Source organism: Plasmopara halstedii, assembly GCF_900000015.1.
Source record: "Plasmopara halstedii genome assembly, contig: Scaffold_3060, whole genome shotgun sequence".
In the NCBI taxonomy this organism is placed as follows: Eukaryota; Oomycota; class Peronosporomycetes; order Peronosporales; family Peronosporaceae; genus Plasmopara; species Plasmopara halstedii.
The window spans coordinates 3,071,715-3,095,029 of record NW_020189964.1 but is presented as its reverse complement, the minus strand read 5'-3'; the positions used below and the strand labels follow the sequence as shown (position 1 = coordinate 3,095,029).

The window sequence follows — 23,315 nt, the reverse complement described above, 5'->3', positions numbered from 1 at the left end:
GCGGTGTTGTGCAGGCATCCGTGTCCAATATTTGGCTTTTCGCTCTCGGACGCTTTGTCGCTGGAATTGCGTCTGGTACAGCCACAGCTACTATTGGTGGTTACATCAATGAGCTGTCACCGCCGCACATGCGCAACACGCTGGGTCTGGGCCTTCAAATTTTTACGACTTTTGGTATCCTGATGCCAGCTATCTGCTTTTTCTTTTTAAATACGAGCATGGGTTGGCGTTACCTGGCAGCGTTTCCTGTCGTTTTGGCCGGTATCTACCTGTTATTAGCACCGAGTTTGTGCATTGAAAGCCCAGCGTGGCTTCTCAATCAAGGACGAAAGAAAGAGGCGAAGACGGTCCTGGCTTTACTCTACGGAGAAGAGCACGTGCAATTAGCCTTATCGTGGCTTGAAGTGACTGCGAAACCTGAACGCTCTGAAGAAGGATTGAGTGCTTTTAAAAAAGAGTCCATGTTTGCCCCTCGTTACCGCATGCAGCTTCTTACCGGTATTTTGTTGTCATGCTCCCAGCAGCTATCCGGAATAAACGCCGTGTTTTACTACTCAGGCAGTATTTTCTCGGATGCAGGCATCAAGGATTCGCGCGTTGGCACACTGATAATTGACTTTATTAACATATGGCCAGCTTTGTTTACGGGTATTCTTGCGAATCGCTTCGGCGCTCGCAATATGATCCTTGGGGGTCTTGCGGGTATGGTGATCACGTCCGTCGGTATGACACTGGCATTCTTGCTAGACGTCTCTGCTCTATCAATAGTATTTACAGCTCTATATGTAATTGCTTTTGGTGTGACATTGGGTCCTCTCGTATGGGTAATGACGGCCGATATATTTCCAGATTCGATCCGTGCTAGCGCCTCTTCACTCTGTATCGGCATTAATTGGCTATGCAACCTCATCGTGGGTGTGTCTTATCCTTACATTTCCGATGCGTTGAATGACTATGCGTATGTTCCATTTGTGGTGCTACTGTCCATTTTCTTCTTACTGGGATTGAAAATGGTGCCAGAGACATCTGGCAAGTCGGCGGAAGAGATTCAAGCAGAATATGATTTGCGTCGCGTACATCAAGGAAATTTTTGATTCGATATCTCGATATTTCTGGAAACACACTGAGAGTTATCTTATAACTCTCAGTGTGTTTCCAGAAATATCGGAAGTAAATGCTCACATTTAAGTCTTAAGTTTTGAGAAAATAAATTGTGCAATCTCCATAAAAATGGTGGAAATACAGTTTGTTATACTAAATCTTACATGGAGAATTGTACCCAACAAAAGCAGACGGTTTAGTTACTTTGCGACTTCAACAAAGAATTGACCTTAAACATTTCAGTATTGATGATTTGCCCATACATAATTTGTTGCCAATCATCTCGACGCTTGCTATACATGCAATCACTGTGTTCCAGAATTTTTGGTGTAGTGCTGGGTACTTATTTATAATCTGTCTGGTCTATTGTTGTAAAGGCCAAGCATGTAAGCCTGTTGTGTATGATGGCAACATTGTTAGTTCGAGGAATTTGTTGAGGGGGTGATCTGAGACGTTCCATTTCTCACGTAACCGCAACTTTATTGTCATTCTTAATGCAATTGAGTCTTGATAGCAATAGGAATTTTTGCTGATAAGCTCATGACCGAGGGCTTCTCTAGATAAGTAAGCAACAAACGAGCCGAACTCAGACAGAGAAATCAGAAGCACACCATATAACACAAAGTAGCCAAAAACCAACGAGAAAACAATGACTTCAGTAGAAAAAACGTTAGTCGCTGTGTCTATATTCGAACATCCATTACTTTTTAGAAAAAAACTCACGAAAGCCTTCCTTCTGCTCATCCGAGAGCGAATCTGGAAATACTATGTGATACTTGATGTACAGCTGCCCCCTTTCGGATGACGAATGCTGTTTCGGCATACCTTCATTCTGCATATTAGTGACCAATCGAGGTGGCGTAATGTCGTCGCGCGACACTTCCACTAAACGTCCATCCAAGTGCACAAAAGTCTTTTTAAATCCCACAAGCGACTCACGTAATGAAATGTAGAAATCCATCCACAAATCGTCACCATCACGAGTGAATACTGGGTGAGCTGCTGTCACGACTTGCAGACGTAAATGCCCAGCTGGTTGTCCTTCGATTTCATCAGCATAATTTTCCAATTCGATTTCGAAGCCATCGGGCGTGCCTTTTTCCAAGTCCACATCAAAGTTGAGGTCGGTCATCTCGACCTTCCGACCACCACACACGGGACACGTGCTCGTGTAAATTTTTCCCTTTCCGTGGCACTTTTCGCAAGTTGTTTGAAACTGCTGAATAAATCCCGGACCCACGCGACGTGTCGTCATTTTCACGCCATGACCATGACATTCGTTGCAAACGTGAACATCGTCTTCATGAGCCGCACCTTTTCCATGACAATGATGGCACACGGTCTGTCATAACACATATTTGTTTATCAAGGACAACCGGCGGCTTACAAAGCTTATTATATGCCTACCTCACGACGAATCGAAAATTGGAGACTCTTGCCATTGTAGAGATCGGCTAAGGATACTCTCAATGGCATCACTATATCTGGACCGCGTGATGGCTCTCGTTCGCGACGATTGCGGCCGCCTCCGCCAAAAAACTGAGAGAAAATGTCAAATGGATCATGACCGCCGCCTCCACCAGCGCTATTCAAGCCTTCTTCACCGTATCGATCATATTTTGCCTTCTTCTCTTCATCGGAAAGCACATCATACGCTGTCCAATGGATGAAAAGTAAGTTTTTAACGTAAGAAACCAAGTCCTGACAGTTCATGTGACTTACCGCTGGCAACTTCCGCAAATTTTTTCGCTGCATTCTCGTCTCCTGGGTTTTTATCGGGGTGGTGCTGAGTAACAATTATAGTAAATCAAGTTTAACATTTCCAACTCCATTCCACCAGCTTTCGATTAGGATACCAACTTTGAGCGAAAGTTTGCGAAAAGCTCGCTTAGTTTCGGCTGTCGAAGCGTCTCGGGAAATTCCTAGAACCTCGTAGTAGTCCTTGTTAGCTGTGGATAGCGCTACAAGGCACGCCGCTGCTAGCAGCAACGACAATAGGTGTAGGCCACGTGTCATTGGGATTTCTTGCAGTTAATCTTTTTGATAACGTGTGTGCCACATATCCTTATATTTTTATTTACTTAAATTTCAGCTAATTAGCACGTCGACAAAAATCAAAAAGGAACGTAATGGGTACGTACTTGTATTGTGTACATTAACATTATACTTGGATACTGATTAGGTGCTGTGCTATCGTGTACTACACACAATTGCATCGCATACAGCAGCATGAATAATTAGAAGCACGGAAGTATCGGTATTAAGGGAGATGATGGCACTACGTTGAGAAAAGATCCGTAGAACATTTGATCCGCTATTAGCAAGGCGGCTTTATTCTGGGTGATAGTTCAGCGTACATATTAAGTATTAGTCTGGATAGAAATACATTTATGTCACTGCAAAATCAAAGCTAAAAATAAGTTCATTACATCAGAGGCTCTCAATTTCGCTTCTTATGGAGCGAAAACATCACCCGTGCATTTGTTAACGTGGAGTCAAAGCTTCCGCTGCGCAAGGTACACGGCAACCCTGTTGCACTTATTTGCGCCTGCTGTCCATCCGACAACCAGGTTTTATTCGACTATGTTAACAGCGAGAATGAAGCGCGATTATGTCACTGGGTTAGTTAGACACGCTTGATAAGCTCATGTCAATCAATGATGGCAAATGAGCCAGACAACTGGCGGCCAAGATACAAGAAGCGTTAATCACTTGCCTGAAGATGCTAACTGGCTTCGAGAATGCGAAGGTGTGGTACCTCCACATGCACTCTAAGGCTGTTCACAGCCGGCATTAATTGTGGGGCGATTACGTTGTGTAGTCAACCCTTTGAGAGTATGTAGGAAAAACTCTATCAATGAGATAATTTGAGGTGGCTATCAAGTTAACCATTCTCGAGACAAAGCAACATCGAGATCTAGAGCGAGAAGGCTGCGTGCGAGGATAGGTACTTAAGTAAATTACCTCTGTAGAAGCGGTGTTCTATCAGCGGGAAGTGTGGAAGCGACCTATTTCGCGGGTACTATTCAGGCGTACACAAGGCGTTTCAAGCTCTTGCCCTCCTATCAAGAAGGAAAGAACCAGCAGAATTTCTTTAGGAGGCGCAGAATCGTATCCCCGCGATTCCTCTTTAAAATCGGTAATAGTCATCATCTTCATGGACGGCGTGCAAACTGGTGCAGTTTGCCTCGAGACCTTCCGCATCCAAGATACCGACTTTTTGAAAGCTGTGTGAGTCGCATCAAATACAGGCACGACTTTTGTGTCCCGTGTGCCACTAGGGGTACGCGAAGAGGAAGCTTTATTTGCTCGCCAGATGGGATAGGACACTGGGTGGCCATGCTGTTTTCGCGTAAACTTAAGCATATTTTTTTTCGCTCCCCCATTAGCGGGACCAAGTACGTGTCAGAATTCTAGATTTCTTTCTTGCTCTTCGATATCTAGAGTGACATATATGAGAGATAAGTTTATATAAACGTACGTTATAAAAAGATATGGTCGAAATCATCAGACTATACGTATTTCATTGCGCCAGGCCGACAGCCTACATATCCGACGAACCTTCAATCTACAAAATCCCGTTCTCCGCAATAGTACCAGCGCTTTGATACATCTGAGTCGTGTGTTACTGCATAAAAGTGTAAGCACGATCACACAAAAATGTATCGTGTACGCATCATAGCATAGTTTGGTCCCGTTACTGTAGCGTAGCTCTTTGCTTAGAGGAAGCTATGCTAAGGTCACCAACCTAACGTTCTTTACAAGAACCAGTACGAGTGTAGCGGATCGCAATGCGCTGCCTCCAAGAGTACCCCAAAACCATACCAAGGCAAATGATCTCTTGTATTCGAAATTTTATTGTTTTAGTTGCGGCAGAACCGCCAATACCTAAAACTTCTAGGTTTTTCTACTTAATAAAGTAATACCTAATCAATATATCAAAACCTAATTAATATAGTAAAATGCACTACTACTGGTAAAAGTGCCACGTCGTGGCTTCTGCTTACATCACTATGTGATTACACAAATTGTGTTATCCACACCTATATACGGTCACATCATCTTATGCGACCCGCCTTCTTATACAAGGGTACGTGTAACACCGTTCCGTTACACAAGACTGGTCACACTAAGACTTGCACTCATTTTTTCTACTCAAGAATTTGCTAAAACGTAGATGCTCATCCATCACTATGCACTCAGAGCTTCATACCATTCTTGGCACCCTATAGTGCAGTTCTTCCAAGCACGGAGGCATCTACTTTTCACATTCTCAAATGCATAAGAGAAAGACCCTGGCTTGCGATTGACGCTCTTTAGACCATCATTGGATAGGCAGCCGTGTTCTCGATGAGGTCAGTTAAAGCGATTTAAGAGTACTGCTATGACACTTCCAGACTCGACAGAGCCGTTAGCTAAAAAGATACCTTCTCTTGGTTATAATTCATCTGCAAAATAGCGCAGTTCGACATGTTAAGGGTTCAAGTTTTACGATTGTACGTCGCGACATCGCGCCATGGAGAAATCTGATCCAGGGTACCTAACTTGCACGTCTACAAGCGCCAGAATTGCAACGACTTTTGCCCACACGATCATGCCGTGATGATGTTTACGATTCATCTGATTTATCTCGCTCCCCCCGAGGCGGTGCCCTTTCATGAAAGGTTCTCTGCTCAAGCAAAGAACAAAACGAGTGCGATTCTCTACCCCAGAAGCACTCCTCTTATTTCACACGTCACCTTCCTCATGATTATACCTTGCATCTGGAGCAGAAGCGGTCGAATCGATCCGTACTCTTAATAAAAGCTGAATGAATGCTGCCAATAATGCAGATGGTTTTGCTTTGAATTTACACACTGGGTAACAAAGTCACGACATTTCACCCGTCTGACCGCTCAATAAGCAGATTTACCGAAGCCATTGTCGGACAAGAGCGTCATTTTATGATTTGTTTGCGAAGTCAAGTCACGACGTGAACGTCAAAATAGAACCTTATTAGCCAAGGTGTTGCTGGTAACATCTTCGCTTTTGTATATAATATATTTTATAGCCACCAACCAAGTGTCTAGTTTTAACATGGCTGGGTCTCGCTTGCAAATGGAAGATTAATGCGCCTTAACGCGGAAAGATAAATACCAGAGGTGCGCCAAGTCATTAACGGCAACGGCGGCGGGGCAGTTTTTTGCTGAAGCGGACCTAACATCCCCGAAGCGGATATTCAATGATCCAGATATCGGGAGCAGCCGATTTTCTTAGCAAACCCATTTGTTAGTTACTTATCACCTGATCACTTCATCACTTCACCCCCCGGGTTGGACCTAGAATTCGAATTTCTGTCAGTCAGCTAGCGTGTGTTTGAAAAGTTGAAGCTTCCTCAGTGTGAGGTGCACCCATTCTTCCATACCTTAAGTTAAAAAAGGCTATGACACAACACCACAGAGGTCACGATACTGTCTACTTGTCGGAAGTAAGTCAGGTCAAGCACGATGAACTAATCTTAGTCGTAGAAGTCGTAACGACGTGGACCGATACATCGAAATTGGAAATTTTATTTATCAGAAGTTGCTCGCCGCGATGCTTGCGGAGCTCAATCACGCCTATGCGTGCGGGCCTTCTGGTCAAAAATAGCTCAATAAATGCTCAAACTTGCTCCGCGAGCGCTTCCTGATCCCTTAGGTCACTACATTTCGAAACAATCGCCAGCGCATAAAGCAGCAGCGATCGAATAAATTGTACCTTCCATGACGACCGTACCTTGGTTCAGAATGCTAAAATGTACCGGAGATTATCATACTCATTTCACACGCTGAGTGACAAAAAACGTCGTTTCACTCGTCTGATAGCTTTACAAGCCAACTTAAGCGAGCAAACATCGGACGAAATGTCATTTAGTGCCTGAATCGACTTGTTACAAATAACGACGTGTACGCCTCTTGTACTTGCAGGCAATAGCCGGCTCGTAATCATGTACTTGCTGGTACAGCTACAGTTCATGTCTTGAACTTAAAACGAGGCCGTACCCCACCAGCGTCTGAGAAGCGGTTTGCGCTGGTCAACAATACCTGTTCCTCGGGAAATAAATACAGTCGGCGCGACAAATTGTAAGTGATGACGGCATCAGAGTAATCTTGACGAATCGAGACCTTAAACACTCCTGAGGTCGGACCACGACCATAATATCAGTCGTTTTGGCGACACATCGACATTCTTCGAGAGTTAGAGTGTGTGGTCAAAACTATCGTGAGTCCATGTTTGATATGTTCTCTGAGCTATCAGTGGCGTGGAACACCTTCATATCTTCAGTACCGTATCGATGCTCTAGAGCTTAGCTACGAAAGATTTTACAGAAGCTGCGAGAGCTAGCATCCGACGGACTAGTAAATGCGAGTTCGTAATACGGCTTCGGTAAGCCTACGTACAAAGAACGTTGCTGAGCGCAATGGTGCATAAACTATAAAGGTCACATTGATTAGATACAAGTAGGTACCCTGAGCTGAATAAGCGTATACTGCATCGTAAAAAAGCCTCTTTGTCTTGAACTATGTAATAAATGTAGCCGCTTCAAACTGGTGATTCATAAATACGATGACGCATCAATACACATCTGCATGTGATTGAAATAAAGTACAGTCTACCGCAAAGACTGGAGCATCACAGACGACGTGAGATAGCGGATCTAAATTCAAATAACTAAAAATAGAGCACACATGAAGTATTTTTTCGCACTACTTCGACAGCCTCTTCTGCCATACTTTAACACCATTACATATTTTAACGGGGATGAAGGAGAGGAGTCATACGACGTCGGCCATGTAAGCTCTACTCTGGTGCAAGTGGCCGGTAGAACAGGCCAATTCCCCTGGACTCTGTGGACTGGCCAAACTTTGATAGTCTTTATCTCTGCAAGAGCTGTCCTCGGGCCCTTTCCAGTGGAGCAATCCAGAAAGAGAATTTAGTGGTTGCCATTGACACATATGTTAAGCCGGCAATTTATTTGCTTAATCATATACTCGAGCACTCCTCGCCAGTGTTCAATGTGGATGTCCACATCAGGCTTCCCATGTTCAGAACGGCTATATGGGATAATATCATCAGCACTAAAACGTATATAAGTCCCGATTCGGCCTAGGTAGGCATGTCACTAAACGATCAAACGTCACTAGTGCGTCAGATGACGTCTTGCCTGGCGCGCTGAGTGAGGTCAGCTCCTTTTCTACGAACTTGCCACTGTCGTGATTTCTTGCAGCGGAGTTTTTGGGCCACTCTTTACCATAGAAGACGGGCTCGTACAGGCGCGAGATGGAGCATAAAATTTGCTTTGTCCTTGGCAAGATCCCTCTAGATGTAGACAACTCAGCACTTATGGTGCGCAACTAGGTTGTGGCAGCATCGCACCGCATTCGCTCGTAGCCAGAAAGATATGAGCTACCCCAACGCTAATGCGAGCATATCCTATGTTCTACGTGGGATTGTCAGAGCCATGCAGTGATATCACTCTTACGATCCGTTCAAGCAAAGAGCGTATATTTTATGACAAAGAAAAGCTGCAAACATCCACCTGTTGCTGACTTCCCTGTAACGTTACGGCTCAGAGCCGCTGGATTTCCTCGAGCCACACCGTACGATGTCTTAGCTTAGAGAGCGCAGTCATATATTGTTTCATGTCTGCTTTGACTATACACTGGGATTCTCTCGGAAAGAGTGGTTTTGTCGTCAATATCAAGTGAGCTGATTGAAACAGCAGCTGGTTCCACCAGCACTGTTCAATGAGCAAGAGGGGCACAGTTCCACGAGGACCAGTAAGTGGACTAGTAGGCTCTTCAGGGCTGGAACAATTATCAGGGAATACCGAAACTTCAAATTTCACATGTCTTTGAGACCTCGTTTTAGCAGAATTTCCTCAGCGCCGTTGTAGCGTCCGTCTGGAATGCCCTTTGTCTTTATACTATCGAGAAACCAAACCGAGTCGCTCACCGTAATATGCGTCACATCAGCGAAAGGAGGTACGATCCTACTCCAAAGTTCAGATCAATTTGTTGCTGCACGAGCTAATCGGGATTAAAAGCGCGGCTGTTTATAACAAGAACTTGCGGTAATCAGTTTTTACCTCAATGTTCACGCCGTGCTGTTTATTTTGCAAAATCAAGCATGATACGATAATCCAGTTTGATGTCTGCCTCACTGGAGCTGGTTGTGAATTATGTGTGACACTCGTCGGACTTCGGCATCATCCGTATCAACGTGCGGCGATACTTCTGAGAAGTGGCGGCCGGTAAGGTTAAACAGCGCTTGCGGAGCAAATGTGGAGTGCTCATCGGCATGATAAGATTCCGCTATGACATAACGAGCAAATTTAGATCAATTGATATCAACAGCACATTGTGTTTCAGTCTACAGAGTCGTTATGACTCCAATGCTTGCCGACGGACAAGCTGGGCTTGCTGAACCAGGTTCAGTCCATTGCCAGCAAGGAAGGTCGTAGCACTTCCAGTGTAGGGAGCGACACGGAGTGCACAACTTCGTGTAGAGGAGAGGCAGAGTATAGCGATCACTTCATTCCCAGAATATGGCTATGTCGTATCTCTTCCAGTGAGGACAAATGCAGCGGGCCTACCGTAGCTCTTTGCTTAGAGGAAGCTTACTAAGGTCACCGACCTTACGTTCTATACCAGAATCAGTATGAGTGTTGCAGCTTGCAATCTGCTACGTCCAAGAGTACCTAAGACCTTAACCCAAGGCAAATACACTCTTCCGTTCAAAGTTAAACTGTATCTATCTGTTTTATTCGCGGCAAAGCCACCTGTATCTAAATCTCTCGGTTTTCCTTATGGAATAGTAAACCTAATCAAAAAGTATAGGTACGGGCAGTCCCGCCACGTGGTGGCTTCTTGTTAAGGTGAAGCCACGCCATGGTGTGGTCACACCATGGCGTGCGACTCATCCCTGTATACCAGGATACGTGTAATTCCGTTACAACGAAGTACTCGTATAGTTGCTTTGACCTCTAATTGGAGAAGCTTGGCTCCAATGTCATCTTCCACGAGATACGCGTCTTTTTTAGTTTTGCATTGATCCATGTGATTTTATAAAGACGATGACTCCAACACAGTTAAGCACTGCCGGTTATAAGTGTAAGATGAGTGTGAGTGTTGTTGAGGGTTCGCTGTCACCTAGGTGAGTGTAATGGGTACATACCGCATAATGGTGTACGTACACATCAAACCATTGTCCCCCACAGCAAAGCTCAGACGTACCAAGTATTAGTGCTGATGAGGAAAATGAGACGTCTGTGGACTGCAAGCTTTACGGTGGGCAATAACTAGGCTATTTTTTTTAAATTGAATAAAACAGATATAATTAAAATCCGTTCAGACTTGAGCGAAGCCATGCTTCGATTCGCTCCTGGGCGGACTGCACGAGCCTATCCTCTGTCGTTGTTTTATGCAGACTCGTTGATTCAGTGCCTCCTCTATGCAAGGTGCACAGCAAGCCCGCTGTATTTTTACCCAGATTGTTCCGTAGAGATTCGAAGCACTCGAGCTCAACACCTTTAGCGAAGGTGTCAAGTGATCTATTTGCTGAACGAAAATTCAACTAGTGAAACAAGTGCTTGCTTTTGTGACACCTGCTTAGAGTCCCGACTGGAATGATGACATTCATATAGTCTCATTCTTTGTGATGCAGCTTTTTTCACACAATGGATGACGTGGTGTGCTATTCCACTTTGCTGGATTTACCAACGAAGTCTTTTTCTGTTGCTAAATTTTTTTATTGATGCAATTGGACGTTTAATAGATTTTTCGTTTACGTGTTTCACGATGTGAAAAAGTGCATTTGATGATGATACGAATGAAGCTATGATGTATCACCTCATAAGTATCTTACATTGAGAGCTTGATGTATGCAACAGCGCAAGGAGTGTCAGTCCACGAGCTTTGTGGTCAGCCAATTGTCGACATTCTTGTCACGACCCACAAAACGTTGGGCCACAAAATTGACCCATCCATGCGGATATCCGCCGCGATCATCAATTGCGTCATGCCCCATCGAATGGCATGTGCGTCATTTATCGTCTGATCGATGTTCTCATTTCGAGCATAGACCAAACTACGCACATCCAATTTTAAGCATGCAAAGTTTTTGCTTCTCAGTCAACTTACAACTAGACGTTGAAAGGATACACAAACTGTGCTCATCAAATTCCATAATGTCGATGTTACATTTACGTAGTTGTGTAGAGTTGTTCTGCACATAGATATAAACTTGATATCAAGTGGGCAAGTATGCTGAAAATCACTTTATGTGCAGTGCGAAGCACCTTCACGACATGACAACATAATGCTTGAAGAGCAACGTCCGTGCCTGTAAGCATAAGCTGCATTGCATGATTATGATATTCCTATCTATAGAATGAATTAGAATTTGCTTACTTTGCTTTCAAACAGCCACTTGAAGAATAATGCTGGAACACATGAGCATCTATGCGTCCTCCACGAAGATACTGAAATGTATTTTCGTGTTTTTCTTGCCGAAAGATTATGGAAATATTGGTGTTAGAGGCCTATTTCTGCTTTATTTGGATGATAGTAATCACGAACATGCTCGAGATTTGCACTTTGATTGTGCCTCGTCGCGCTTTGTGGTTACCTATCCAATCCCCATCCGATCTCGTGCCGCAGCAGAACAGAATATCATTGTCTGGTCCAATGCGTCGCATTGATTGCGAGCTGGACAGAGCCGGCGAAGCCTCGTCACTTCTCCAAAATGCACTCCGCCTCTATTTGTTCTTGGTGAGATGACAGCAAGGGAAAAAGGCAGATTTGTTTGCAATAGTAAGTTGCTGATTCTGGCTAGAATCGAATAGTTGGATGGCCAAGTTGCGACGTAATCCTTTATTCTCACGAAGAAAGAGTATTAAAACCTTCTATGTTTTTCTGAGTGGATACATTCTTGTGTTTCAACTTGCGGCTTCGTTGATCATGATACTAATGAAGCTAGACTCAAAGCATTGATTAAAATTGACTCACACCAGGATGTAGGGATGTTGTAAGTGGCTGGTGAGATACCAGAATCTCATATGAAATGAATCTAGGAAGATAACGTTAGAGAATACAAGGACATTCACATTACCAAAGCATGTAAGCTCAAACGGTATAGAACTATATATCGTGCATTAATGACGGACACTCTATGGACAATATGTTACTGCTCAGATTAAGTTTAGAATCAGTAAGAATATCCTATGTTCTTCAATACGAATGTGCTCCGGCTAGTGAGATTACAGTAAGGCTATATTCTTGAATACGAATTAGTTTTCGTATCTCAAAATGAGCTCTGTCTAATTCTGCGAGTCAGCCCTTTTTGTAACGACGCACGTTGATCTTGGTGCCATCACTACGGATTTTCTTTCTACAGTCTTAAGTAATTCTCTTGCAAGTGAGTAAACGTACAAGATCGCGTGAAATCACAACACCATCTCCCTTTACTAAAATCAATACTGATGTCTGGTTTGCTAACTTAGTACGAATCAGCAAGGCCAGCTGGAGTACTGAGAACTTAGCCATGCTGGTCCATCCGGCACACAATCTTCACAAATCTCTGTCTCTCTTGCGACCACAATAGTCAAGTCGTCGTGCAGACCTTCAACTATCTCACCTGTACCTTAAAGCACCGCGTGCTACGGACAGTGCGATCATAGGGCAAAAAGCAGTCGAACGTGCTGGTCTCGTCGTTTGAAACTTTTGATTTTGCTGGGGGGGCCCATTTGACATCTTACCGTCAGCCACAATCATTGACCTCGCAACACTCTACTGCGGTATCAGCTGTGTACTTGTGTACATTTTTCAGTATCAAGCTTCAGTTTAATCACAATGCCGATGCCCAACTCTCGTCGCAATGCTAATCGTGCTCGATGCCGATTTACTACTTGTGATAAGTTTGCTCAGACACGAGGTTTGTGTAAGGCTCACGGCGGTGGCTCTCGCTGCCGCGATTTGCATTGCAATAAGCTTGCGCAGAGTCGCGGTTTGTGCATTGCCCATGGTGGTGGTCGACTTTGCCAGTCCGAAGGGTGCAAGAAGTTGGCGCAGTCAAAAGGCTTTTGCATTTCCCACGGCGGTGGCCGCCGCTGTATTATCGTAAACTGCGAAAAGTTTTCACAAGTCAAGGGTCGCTGCAAGCTCCATTCCAAGCTCGTGACAGCTGAAGTGTATTCATCTCATGGTATCAGGACACCACCAAGTTCTTTTGGCGACTCAGTCATCTCTCCTATCAGTACCAAGCTCTCAATTGACTTTCTAGTAAACCCGTTATCGCACACTTCTTTCATTGGTGACAAGGTGCCGACTGAAAAGACAACACAAGTGTCTACCCTACGCCCTAGAATGCAGCTCGCTTCTTCATCTACTGCGTTTGGTATGATCTGCCAACCTCAACTTGACAAACAAGTACTCGGCAACCAGCGGTCACTTCTGTCGTTTCTTCAACCATCTGAAAGGTTTACATCTGACTCATATGCCTCTCACGATGTTGCTGCGTCAGAAGACTATCTGTTACCAAATATGCCGCCGCCTACGATGTATCGCTGAAGCATAAAGTGATGACATTCATAAAGCACCTCAAAAATATTATTTATTCTTTTAAGAGTTCACATCGTAGAAATGGTCTACCGTGGGCTTGTTCAATAAATACACTTCAGAACATTTGATTGGCAACGTGTTAACAAAGTAAACAGGATGCTATCTAGGCTCAGCTGGGAACCAGACACCACGAACTGTACTTCAAATACGACCAGGATAAAAGTTATTTGGAATAGCATCAGTATCTTCAATTTTTATGATCTTGAGCGTTGGAGTGCGATCCTGCACCAGATTTTGAACAGTATTGTACAAAGGGAATGAATGATAAATGCTTTATTAATCGACACCGATAGCCTCCCTACATGTGTGACAAACAGATTATTGTCTTCATTCAGTTTACCATTGCGAAAAGCACGCGGTAGCTCAAAACTGCAGTGACAACTGATCATCAGAGAAACCCGTTTTTACTTTAAATATTCGATGAGAGATTCTAACATCCTGGCATGCAACATCTGCTACAGCACTACCAGAAGTCATTCTACAGAGCATCAATTCTTGTACCTTATGAAGCCAGGTTTCAAGGCATCTTAGATGCTAGAAAATGATTCAATGCTTACGCCATACTTCAGGTACTTGATGTATTCGGTGATCTTAGCTCACTAGTGAGGCGAAGTATTGCGACCTAGTACCAGGTGATTTCGAAGAAGACACTCTATACAGACCAACATTTTCACAGATGAATTCGTCATTGTGATCATGAAGCTTGATGCTGGTGCTGTGGCTGTAACATTAGTGACATACGAGGTGCGCGTCCACCTATTACCGACTTCTCGTCCATCGCGACAATAGGCTTTGAGTCCACTTGGATTGACGAAAAGCTTAGGTGAGGTCAGGCGAATATTCAGTCAAAAGTAACCCATATGAATATCAGATGGTCGACATTAGTGCCAGAGCTGGTACTAAATTTAAACTATTGTCGGAAAGAGCTACATATTTTTCGGTTAAAATCTACGTTTATCTTCGGACATGTATCGAGATCACGAATTGCCGCTCATTTTTACAGTAAGTAACATTTCTTTCACTTGGTTCGAATGAATTGGCCATAAACATAATTTGAGTTGGGCACTAGAGTAAATGATGCTGCGACAGGAGCAACCAACCGTATGCCACGGTCTTTAGTTATAAACTTTGTTGAGACGGACAAAGATAGCTTTGAGCTAGGGTTAGCTGCAGACTTAGCAATATCAATGGCAGCATGACCAGTCTCGAATTCATCTCGTTTTAAGTATACGTTCAGGAACCGTGAACTAGTGTTCAATAGAGAAAAGTATATCTCGCCTCGCTTCCTCAAGTTAGCGATCAACTTCAACAGCGAATTGATAGTGATGCGTTGGATGATAAAGGATGTCACACACTTGATGTCCTGTTCCGATACTATCAATTTCGACAATGCGATCGTAACATTTGTCAAACTCCTTCTATTTGTCTCTCGGAAAAAAGGGCAATTTCCAAGGGCCTTTGTACTAGTATTGCTCAATCTGTCCCATCATGAATGTACACAAACACACATTCGTGAAGCTTTAGACTCTAACACGTTTGACATGTCACTCGTATTGCTGTCTCCCATGAATGAGTCAACTTTGATGATATCCTACTAATCGCGACTTGCTGTCACCTGTCTGCGTAGGCGTTTGCTCTGTCAACCGCGGCTCTAAGCCGCCATAATTCGTTTCGACAAGAACTAGCGATGGAGATCGCAAATTCAGCTCCTTGCTTTCGTCTCATAGCCAAATCTCTCAAATACGTTGAGTCAAAAAGCGTTAGAGTGGCGCCTTCCCGGCGCCCAAATTACTCTCGGTGTAAAGAAAGCGTAGGCGTGAAAATGCTCCACTCTAGCGCGGCAAGCAACTTGGTCATAAATCTCCAGGTGAGGGTGGAGATGTCAGGTCAGGACAAAGTCATTGTCTTAAATAACGGCAAAGAATTCCCAATCCGAGTATTCTTTGAGTAGTAGGGTACCATGAGTGGAGTAAATTTTTAAGCGCAGGGAATGATCAAAAAGCTTTCATTTTGCGCGACATCTTGAAAGCATCGCCCAGAAAAGAAGTGTGAAACCCAGTGTCGTTCATATCCATGTTGGGGAGGGAATAATATGGATATTTGTGCTCATTTGTTAGAATACAATGTTGCACAAATAAAAAACATTAAATTTTTGTGTAATTACTAATTTCAGAGGAACCAAAGGTGTCGTTCTGATGAAGAGATACAATTCCCGCGGTATACGTGGGTTTGAGCCTCACGTCACGCAATAACGATAGTCATATCACTGGATGATATCACATTTGTATCTAATATTCGTTCATTTGAAATTAATCCGGTATATGTTAAACATGAAATGAGAAGAGCAAACAAGGTAGCTAAGTATCAGAGAGGCTCTTGTTTTGACTTCTGGATGGAGCGTACAAGGCGCTCCTCTGTGCTTTTTCAACGTGAGATCATCGAGTCAGATCTTAGTCTGTGCAAGGTGCACGGCAATCCCGCTGCAAATTAACTCAACGTCAAAATAGTTCAACAATGGTGTCTACGAAGCTGCCTCCGCTACGAGCAGCAGCGGTTACAAATTTCGTACCCATCCACGAGGGACTTTTAGGTACTGAATGACGGGGAGAAGGCCGAATAATATCACTATCAGTTCACGCACAGGTGAGGATTATGCAGCGTCACACTCAACGCGCAGTGTTGTAATACAGCTTCCGTGAAACAGAAGGCAGACACAAACATCATCTAGTGCTTGCCATTGAGACGCGACATTCAGGTGAAATCGTAACACCTTGCAGATACAACATTGCTTATAGAAACTTGTCAAGTCTTGAAATTGATATAAAGCCGTGCCAGCTTGCTCGTGGGGAAGGCGTTGTGCTAGTCATCCTTGCCTATTCTCTCGATGGGTTAGAGACAGAGTGTGCGCAATGTCGTAAGGTAATCGAAGCAAGCAATTAAAGTTGCGTAATTTCCCGCTACTTCCGAAGGCCTCGGCGCTCACCTCAAACTGACATGAGATAATTTTAAATACACATTGCGAGATGCTCCATGATACAGAAAGCCCTTGAGCGCCATTAGCTGTTTAGAACCGAGTCACTGCCTTAAAGCAGAAAGAAGATCAGATACCAAAGGCAGTTGGGGCGTTGCTTCGCATTTAAAGTGTGCTCGCGTTATACTGCCTTGTAAGAACGAGATAGTGGTTTTGCATTTAGCAAATTACGTAGAATAAATGAGGCGCTCACATTTGTAATAGGATATCGTAGCTCAATTTGTAATCGCTACGTAAACTGACCGATGTAGCGAAGTCGCAACTTATTTTTGCAGACTGTCGACACTTCCTGTTTACAGCGTTAACGAAGACTACACATATTGATAGGTATTCCATCTATATCTGCACCATAGTGTAACGGATTTCACGTACCCTGGTATGAAAGTGTGGATCCCACAAGATGGTGTGGTCATACAAGGGCGTGGGTTACACATGACGGTGTAGTCAATCGTGGCTACTCCGTCACCTGCTTGTCGCATCTTCATGTCCTTGACAATATTAAACACAACAGACTCATCGTGTGAGACTGTTGACATTTTTCATTTTGGATCTTATGACTGCCTCGTTGGGCGCCTCATTTGTTGGATTACAACATCTTTTATGTCGTAGGTTTACCAAGTATAATCAAGAGCATGTCTACATCTTAACAAGAAGTTACTACGTGGCTGGACTGTCAGTAGTTGTGCAATTTGATTCGGTTTTACTATTTGTAAAACCTATGTATTTTATATACAGGCGGCTTAACCGCAGATAAAATCAAGAAATACACTTATACTTTGAACAAAAGAGTTTGTTTGCCTTGGGTTAAGGCTGTGGTTACTTTTGGAGTAAAGCGGATTGCGATCCGCTACACTCGTACTGGTTCTAAGTTTAGAACGAAGGCCACCGACCATAGCGTAGCTTCTTCTACGCGAAAGAGCTACGGCAGCACCGCTGTACACTGCCTCAGCCGCCCTGGCATGCGCTCGATCTCATCGAATTAAATCACTGATTTTGCGTCGTAATGTAGCCAAACTGATATCATCAAGTCAATTTTTATCGACAGCCCCCCCCCTGTAAGACTGGAGGCACCTTGTTGCCCTGTCAAAGCACCCAGGAGCCAACCCAACTTTTTCATGAAAACGCAAATCCTGAGGGTGCGAGTAATTCAATCCAGCCTTGTGGCCTCTCCACTCATTTGGTCCGAACGATATCTTCCACAACGCAATTCCAGTGATTCGCCTAATCATCTGTTTGCGCATGATTAGCGATTGGCATAGCACATCTGGTGCTAAGCACCATGACACTTTGTTCGCTGGAAAGTTGCAGTAAAACGCGAGTTTCCATATGATACAATGGCTACTAGCGAACCACATTGGCAAAATGCTTAACGAGGAATAGCCTGATTGCATCGGCACATTAGTATTGCTGACAGCAGCGAGAGAAGCCATCCAACTCAGACAATCCTCAAAGAACGCACTTCCTATATACCTGGACACGTCTTTGTCTATACTCATGAGCTACCAGAAATCTGCCGAAACCAGCATTCTATCCACAGATGTCCCACAATCAGCTAGCGGCTTCCCCGCAGGCACTTTCTACACGTGTACACACATTTGCTTACCCACTTTCACACGTTCGATTACAAATACATAGTCTTCATCGATTGGTATGTCTTCCCTCTCCCGAAGTTAACAATACAACATGCCTTATACCGTACTATGTACTAGAGATTATCATCATGCGGCGCTACTACACGTTGTATGGGTAAGTGCTGTACAGTCGCAAGCCTTAGGATAAGGCGTAGCGGTGGAACATGCAACCGTTCGCAGCAGTAAAGTGGCATTCCAAAGCTCTTTGCAGCGCAACACATGTTGCATCCAATCCGCACACTGAGCGAAACGTCTCATCAATTGACAATAATACCAATGAGACGTGCGATAATCAAAAATAGGGCGAAGCGAACCGTACTCGACACAACATTGAGTTGATCCACCTTATACCCTACCTCAAAGGTGTAATCGGCAAAGAAGGTTGGATCTCTTGCTATTCTCTGTGAAAATGTGATGATGACATCGCCGACCGCAACGATATATGATTGATTTCAATTCTAAACGCCTCAGCGCCACATAGGTGATTTTAACATGACGAGGGCATACCTCATTGGACGGACGTCCTTATTATGGACAGAAAAATGCATCACAGCAGCTTCAATAGGTGAATTCGAATGCGATCATCCGCCATTCGCATTGACGTCTTTATAAAACAAAAAAATATCATATTTAAAGGGCTGGAGTGACCCAGACGACTAAAATGGCCGATCAAAACTAGACAATACCGTAATCGGGGGACACACGAGGCTTTTCTTTACAGCCTAATGGACCACCTCTTTGACGCATCCCAATACCATCTAAAATCTATTACAAGAAGATTGGAGAGGGTTTGTGCCATATAGGCATAGTTTGGACTCTACTTGCGTGAGTGGCTGGTCAGGCCATGGCACCTGTCCAAGTCCGTTCAGTATAATGACACAATTCGCTCGAATTTTTTTTTAACTTTGCAGGATCAGATTGCAGATATCGCCTCTCAAAAAACATACGATATGGCTGTTTTGTTGGCCTCAAAGTCATACCTGTCTGTATTGGCAAATGATCATTTAACGCATACACTCGAGCACTGTTAGCAAGTACGTAATGTGATCCTCTAAAACTTATTCCCAATGATCTGCAGGACAATGGGCGTATATATTTCGTCAACATCGATTTATTCATAGCCAAGATGTACCGCTGATTAATTAGGTACTAAGTGGTATATCTCGTCATTCTCAGTGCATTTCGCTCGGAGTTCTAGTCGCATTAAGTGAGAAGTCGTTTCACATCCGCAGCTCAAATGTTCATATAAGTTGGTCGAAGGCACTTTATTAAGTGCAGCTGACTATGCTGTCCTACAGCGCATCCTTTCCGGATCGGTTTTTGTGACGGAATCGAAGTACCTATTGACTGTCTATAAATATGCACCGTACACACACCACTTCCCGTTATAGCCTTTCTGACAAGAAAGTCGGCGCTAAGTGTAGGATTCTGTTTCCTATCGTCACACTCGCTTCGTTTTTGCACAAAGAAAGTGTTAGTGACATAAATATGCTTTCATGGGTAAGGGCCATTGCCGTGTGACGCAATATTTGGTACCGAGAAATTAGTCAAGTTCATGGCCTGCTTCCCTATTCGGCAGCAACATGCATGGTAGATCTTTTGTCAACGCGCCGTAATATTTCTTCAACTAAGTATAGAAAAATTAGGAGGTTTGCTGAAAATAGCTGTCTCACTCCTCTCACTCAGTGCTCTGCGAAGTTCCTCAGTGACAGACCATCCCAAAACTGATGATGAGCACGGCCCGTCTTCTGGTACCACCGGAGACTTCTCGGTCGTGCAATGTTATGCAAACTTACCGTAGAAGCAGCTCCTTTAGCTGAAAGTGATGTTTTGCTTGAGGGAGTGAGGCAAAACTTACGACCCTTACGAATACTCCGTTTGCTTCATTCACGAGCGAATGCTCTTTTCACTTATACGTGGAGCCTCAATGGTCTATACGGCGAGACCGTCGCATCATGACGAGAAAATTTGATGCTCAGCCATAGTATTTGTAGTTACAGTCTTTCTTCAACCCCACCAGCTCTCGCACGGGCAATCGCGACCCCCTGTCGCTTCTGCTTTCAGCCAGCCCTGACATAGACGACAATGGCCCGGAGCGTTTTCTGGCATTCCGCGAAAGTTACGCTCTGGGTTCCACGACATACAGTTAGCGTTTCTCGTCTCAACAGTGACATAGTCTGACGACCGCGTTATACATCGCCCTGCAATGTCTCATCAAGAGATCGAGGCGTATTGCCGCTTCTGCTTCCCGGGCACTGATCGAGCATTGCTACCAGTTTCGGAGAATACTATGTCCTGTACGAAAGCTGTCTACGGCAAAAAGCGATTCTGGCTTCCAGTATGGACATTGATCGTGGTATTCCAGCCACGTCATTCTGAGAACAAGACTATATTTTGATCTTGACCAAGGATAAGACAACGTTTTCACGCTGTCAAAGTCTTACAAACTCACTCAAGGGTTCTGTTAAGCCGCGAACACTATTACCAGTGTCCCCCTTGAAAGACGCACAGATATCGCATCCGTATGTGGCATTCCACGTAATGATATACTATTGATAGTCGCGCGTTTTTACGTATTTGTTCAACGCTCTTGACCTTAGCGAAATTTTCAACGGCTTTACAAAGCCCAAGCGTTGACTTAAGCAACAACAATCCCAGGCTGCAAGACCTCACCTCTAGGAGAAAGTTGCTCGTTTAAGTATTATGTCACATTGACAACTACTTTCACAACGCCCAGTAGAATCTGGTTCTTTCTAAAGGGTGCAGGGTACTCTTTGTGAGGGGTTCGTGAACCGCCTTTGTGTGGGAGCCCAATCGTTTGTACCTCTCGGCCGAGAGCAAAGATGAATGCAAAGTAAATATGCCTTCGAATCGCATATATTGCGGATTTCGGGGTGAAGTCTAGTATCTGAGAAATTTCCGACTACTTCCACAGCAGGGCTAAGGTCCATCGTCTCTGGCGTGCTCGAAGAGCTTACATTATCAGCTTAATCTTACCCTCGAGGCATGATAAAGTGCTCCGTATTGAATATGGCACGAATCAATTATAAAAGGTGGACTCATAAGGACTTTGTGCTAGCATCGCCCGTTTGAAGACCCTCAATGAAGATGGTAAATATACCTGCCTCCAAATGAGGATTAGACGCCATTGCGGCAATTAAAGCTTAACTTCGAAACATATTATTACTGTCCTTGCCTCCCTTGACAGGTGACAAGAGCTTTGCACGCACTCGATATTGCCTAATTTGGTGGTGTAAGAAATCTAAGCATATGTCGGTTTAAATTGTTTCTCGTTGAGAGCACCACTTTCATCAAGGAACTGTGCATGAGTGCCCATTCCCGCGCGCGACCTTCTAGCTAGAAAATCGCAAGCGCGACGCGCTTAGGCTCCGTTTGGTGCAATGCCAATCCATGACCATCGCAGCTTCCCTCATCTATTTGGAGCGCACTTGTCGTGGTCTACGCTTTTTTATAAGAGGCGTGCGCCTCCAAGTGCGCATTTACCGCTTCCAGCTTTTGACCACCAATTCGCTGTCTATCATCAGGACCCAAGGCAGACCGAAGCTTTTTGAGCTTGTCTATTTGTAATGGGGACAACCATTGGGGCAATTTATGTTCCACCATCGGAGATTATTCAGTAAGTGCTAATAAGTGCACCCGGATTACATTGCGCCTTACAGAGACCCTTAGAGTCAGCGTTTACAAATACATAGAGGATTAGTGCGCTCCCACCAGAAACAGATTCAAAAGTCTCTAAAGTTACTAACACTGCGACATTGCTCTGCTATTTTAAGGTTACACATACATACAATACATTCTCTCAGAATCTATGCGCTATACTGTTTCTCATCAAGAAACATCATTCTTTTATGTATGCGACCACCAGCTTATGAGATCTCTGGAATTCTCTTTTTTGGGATTCCATACTCTGTGTAAATACCGATGCCCGATACTTATCGTTACTGATTTTCAAAACCAAGTGAAATATGAATGTTGTACAATTGTACAGGCAATCGCGTGTCGTAAACCAAAGCTTTCGCAGCTTCGTACCCATATCAGAAGCGCTTCTGTCTTCTTGCAGAGGAAGGTTTATGTCTTATCAGACTTCACTATGGGAGAAATGGGTAATTATGACTTCAAGTCAATCCACGACTCTTGCTGATGCGCACGCCAAACCATATTTAGGATGAGGAACTTACTTCGAATCTGTAGAAATGACGACACAACGTTCTACACTCTCATAATCTCAGACCTCACAGTAAGCTTCATCCTCGGTGCAAGATAATTCTAGTAGTTTTCTTCTCAGTATCTTCGATACTTCGCATTCTGTCTTTGTGTTCGACAGTTGCGCATCGTAGGGTTTTAAGAATGCTTATGACTCTGAGACCTATCAGGACTTTCCAAGGCTTCTGAAAGTCTAACCCGTTGATGTCGACCCACATTGCCCCGCAACCCAACATGCTTTGTACGCGCATGTGTTTGTTGTGCAGTTTATTGAACAATTTGTCTCCCATTCTTACAGAGGATACAATTTTTCCACGACTCGGTTGTCAGTACCACACACCTTGCACACAAAATTTGAATCAACGAGTCCGCGTCTACAATCGCACAGCACATGGGTTCGTACGCTTCAATCTGAAATGAAACCTAATTTCTCTAACGAAATGGCCACTTGGTTATACTTTCCTAGAATTATGTCAAATAAAACTAGTACTAAGTTTATTACACTCAATTATTACATATAAAACGCTTTGTTCAAAACTCCATCAAATCAGTACCAGTACTTAGCTACCTTCAAGTTGTGTGCACAATAGCACAGAAATGTTATGTATATATACATAAAGTCGCCGTATCGAGCTATATACATTACGTCGACGCTATTCGTTCTACCGGACGGCTCAAAATCAGACGATT

The 23,315-nt window shown here is 44.0% G+C and overlaps 7 protein-coding genes across 7 annotated transcripts; 4 read left to right on the top strand and 3 right to left on the bottom strand.

Moving 5' to 3' along the window:
• Positions 1-218: 218 nt before the first annotated feature.
• On the top strand, positions 219-1,094 carry PHALS_07129 (major facilitator superfamily; the record flags this gene model as incomplete). Its single annotated transcript, XM_024720544.1, has 1 exon — positions 219-1,094. One exon carries the CDS (start codon positions 219-221, stop codon positions 1,092-1,094), a length of 876 nt encoding a protein of 291 aa, XP_024585733.1.
• Positions 1,095-1,801: 707 nt separating this feature from the next.
• PHALS_07128 (RxLR-like protein) lies at positions 1,802-3,117 on the bottom strand (the record flags this gene model as incomplete). The annotated part of the gene is made up of 4 exons (XM_024720543.1): positions 1,802-2,443; positions 2,509-2,756; positions 2,824-2,887; positions 2,962-3,117. The coding sequence occupies 4 exons, from the start codon at positions 3,115-3,117 to the stop codon at positions 1,802-1,804; spliced, it is 1,110 nt and encodes a 369-aa protein (XP_024585732.1).
• Positions 3,118-11,208: 8,091 nt separating this feature from the next.
• PHALS_07127 (uncharacterized protein) lies at positions 11,209-11,818 on the bottom strand (the record flags this gene model as incomplete). Its single annotated transcript, XM_024720542.1, has 4 exons — positions 11,209-11,346; positions 11,420-11,476; positions 11,532-11,625; positions 11,700-11,818. The coding sequence occupies 4 exons, from the start codon at positions 11,816-11,818 to the stop codon at positions 11,209-11,211; spliced, it is 408 nt and encodes a 135-aa protein (XP_024585731.1).
• Positions 11,819-12,300: 482 nt separating this feature from the next.
• PHALS_07126 (uncharacterized protein) lies at positions 12,301-12,723 on the top strand (the record flags this gene model as incomplete). Its single annotated transcript, XM_024720541.1, has 3 exons — positions 12,301-12,373; positions 12,457-12,537; positions 12,623-12,723. 3 exons carry the CDS (start codon positions 12,301-12,303, stop codon positions 12,721-12,723), a joined length of 255 nt encoding a protein of 84 aa, XP_024585730.1.
• A 248-nt stretch (positions 12,724-12,971) lies between these two features.
• On the top strand, positions 12,972-13,688 carry PHALS_07125 (uncharacterized protein; the record flags this gene model as incomplete). The annotated part of the gene is made up of 1 exon (XM_024720540.1): positions 12,972-13,688. The coding sequence occupies one exon, from the start codon at positions 12,972-12,974 to the stop codon at positions 13,686-13,688; it is 717 nt and encodes a 238-aa protein (XP_024585729.1).
• Positions 13,689-14,610: 922 nt separating this feature from the next.
• PHALS_07124 (uncharacterized protein) lies at positions 14,611-14,938 on the top strand (the record flags this gene model as incomplete). Its single annotated transcript, XM_024720539.1, has 2 exons — positions 14,611-14,741; positions 14,809-14,938. The coding sequence occupies 2 exons, from the start codon at positions 14,611-14,613 to the stop codon at positions 14,936-14,938; spliced, it is 261 nt and encodes an 86-aa protein (XP_024585728.1).
• Positions 14,939-16,602: 1,664 nt separating this feature from the next.
• PHALS_07123 (uncharacterized protein) lies at positions 16,603-16,796 on the bottom strand (the record flags this gene model as incomplete). The annotated part of the gene is made up of 2 exons (XM_024720538.1): positions 16,603-16,728; positions 16,755-16,796. 2 exons carry the CDS (start codon positions 16,794-16,796, stop codon positions 16,603-16,605), a joined length of 168 nt encoding a protein of 55 aa, XP_024585727.1.
• Between the last annotated feature and the right edge of the window lie 6,519 nt (positions 16,797-23,315).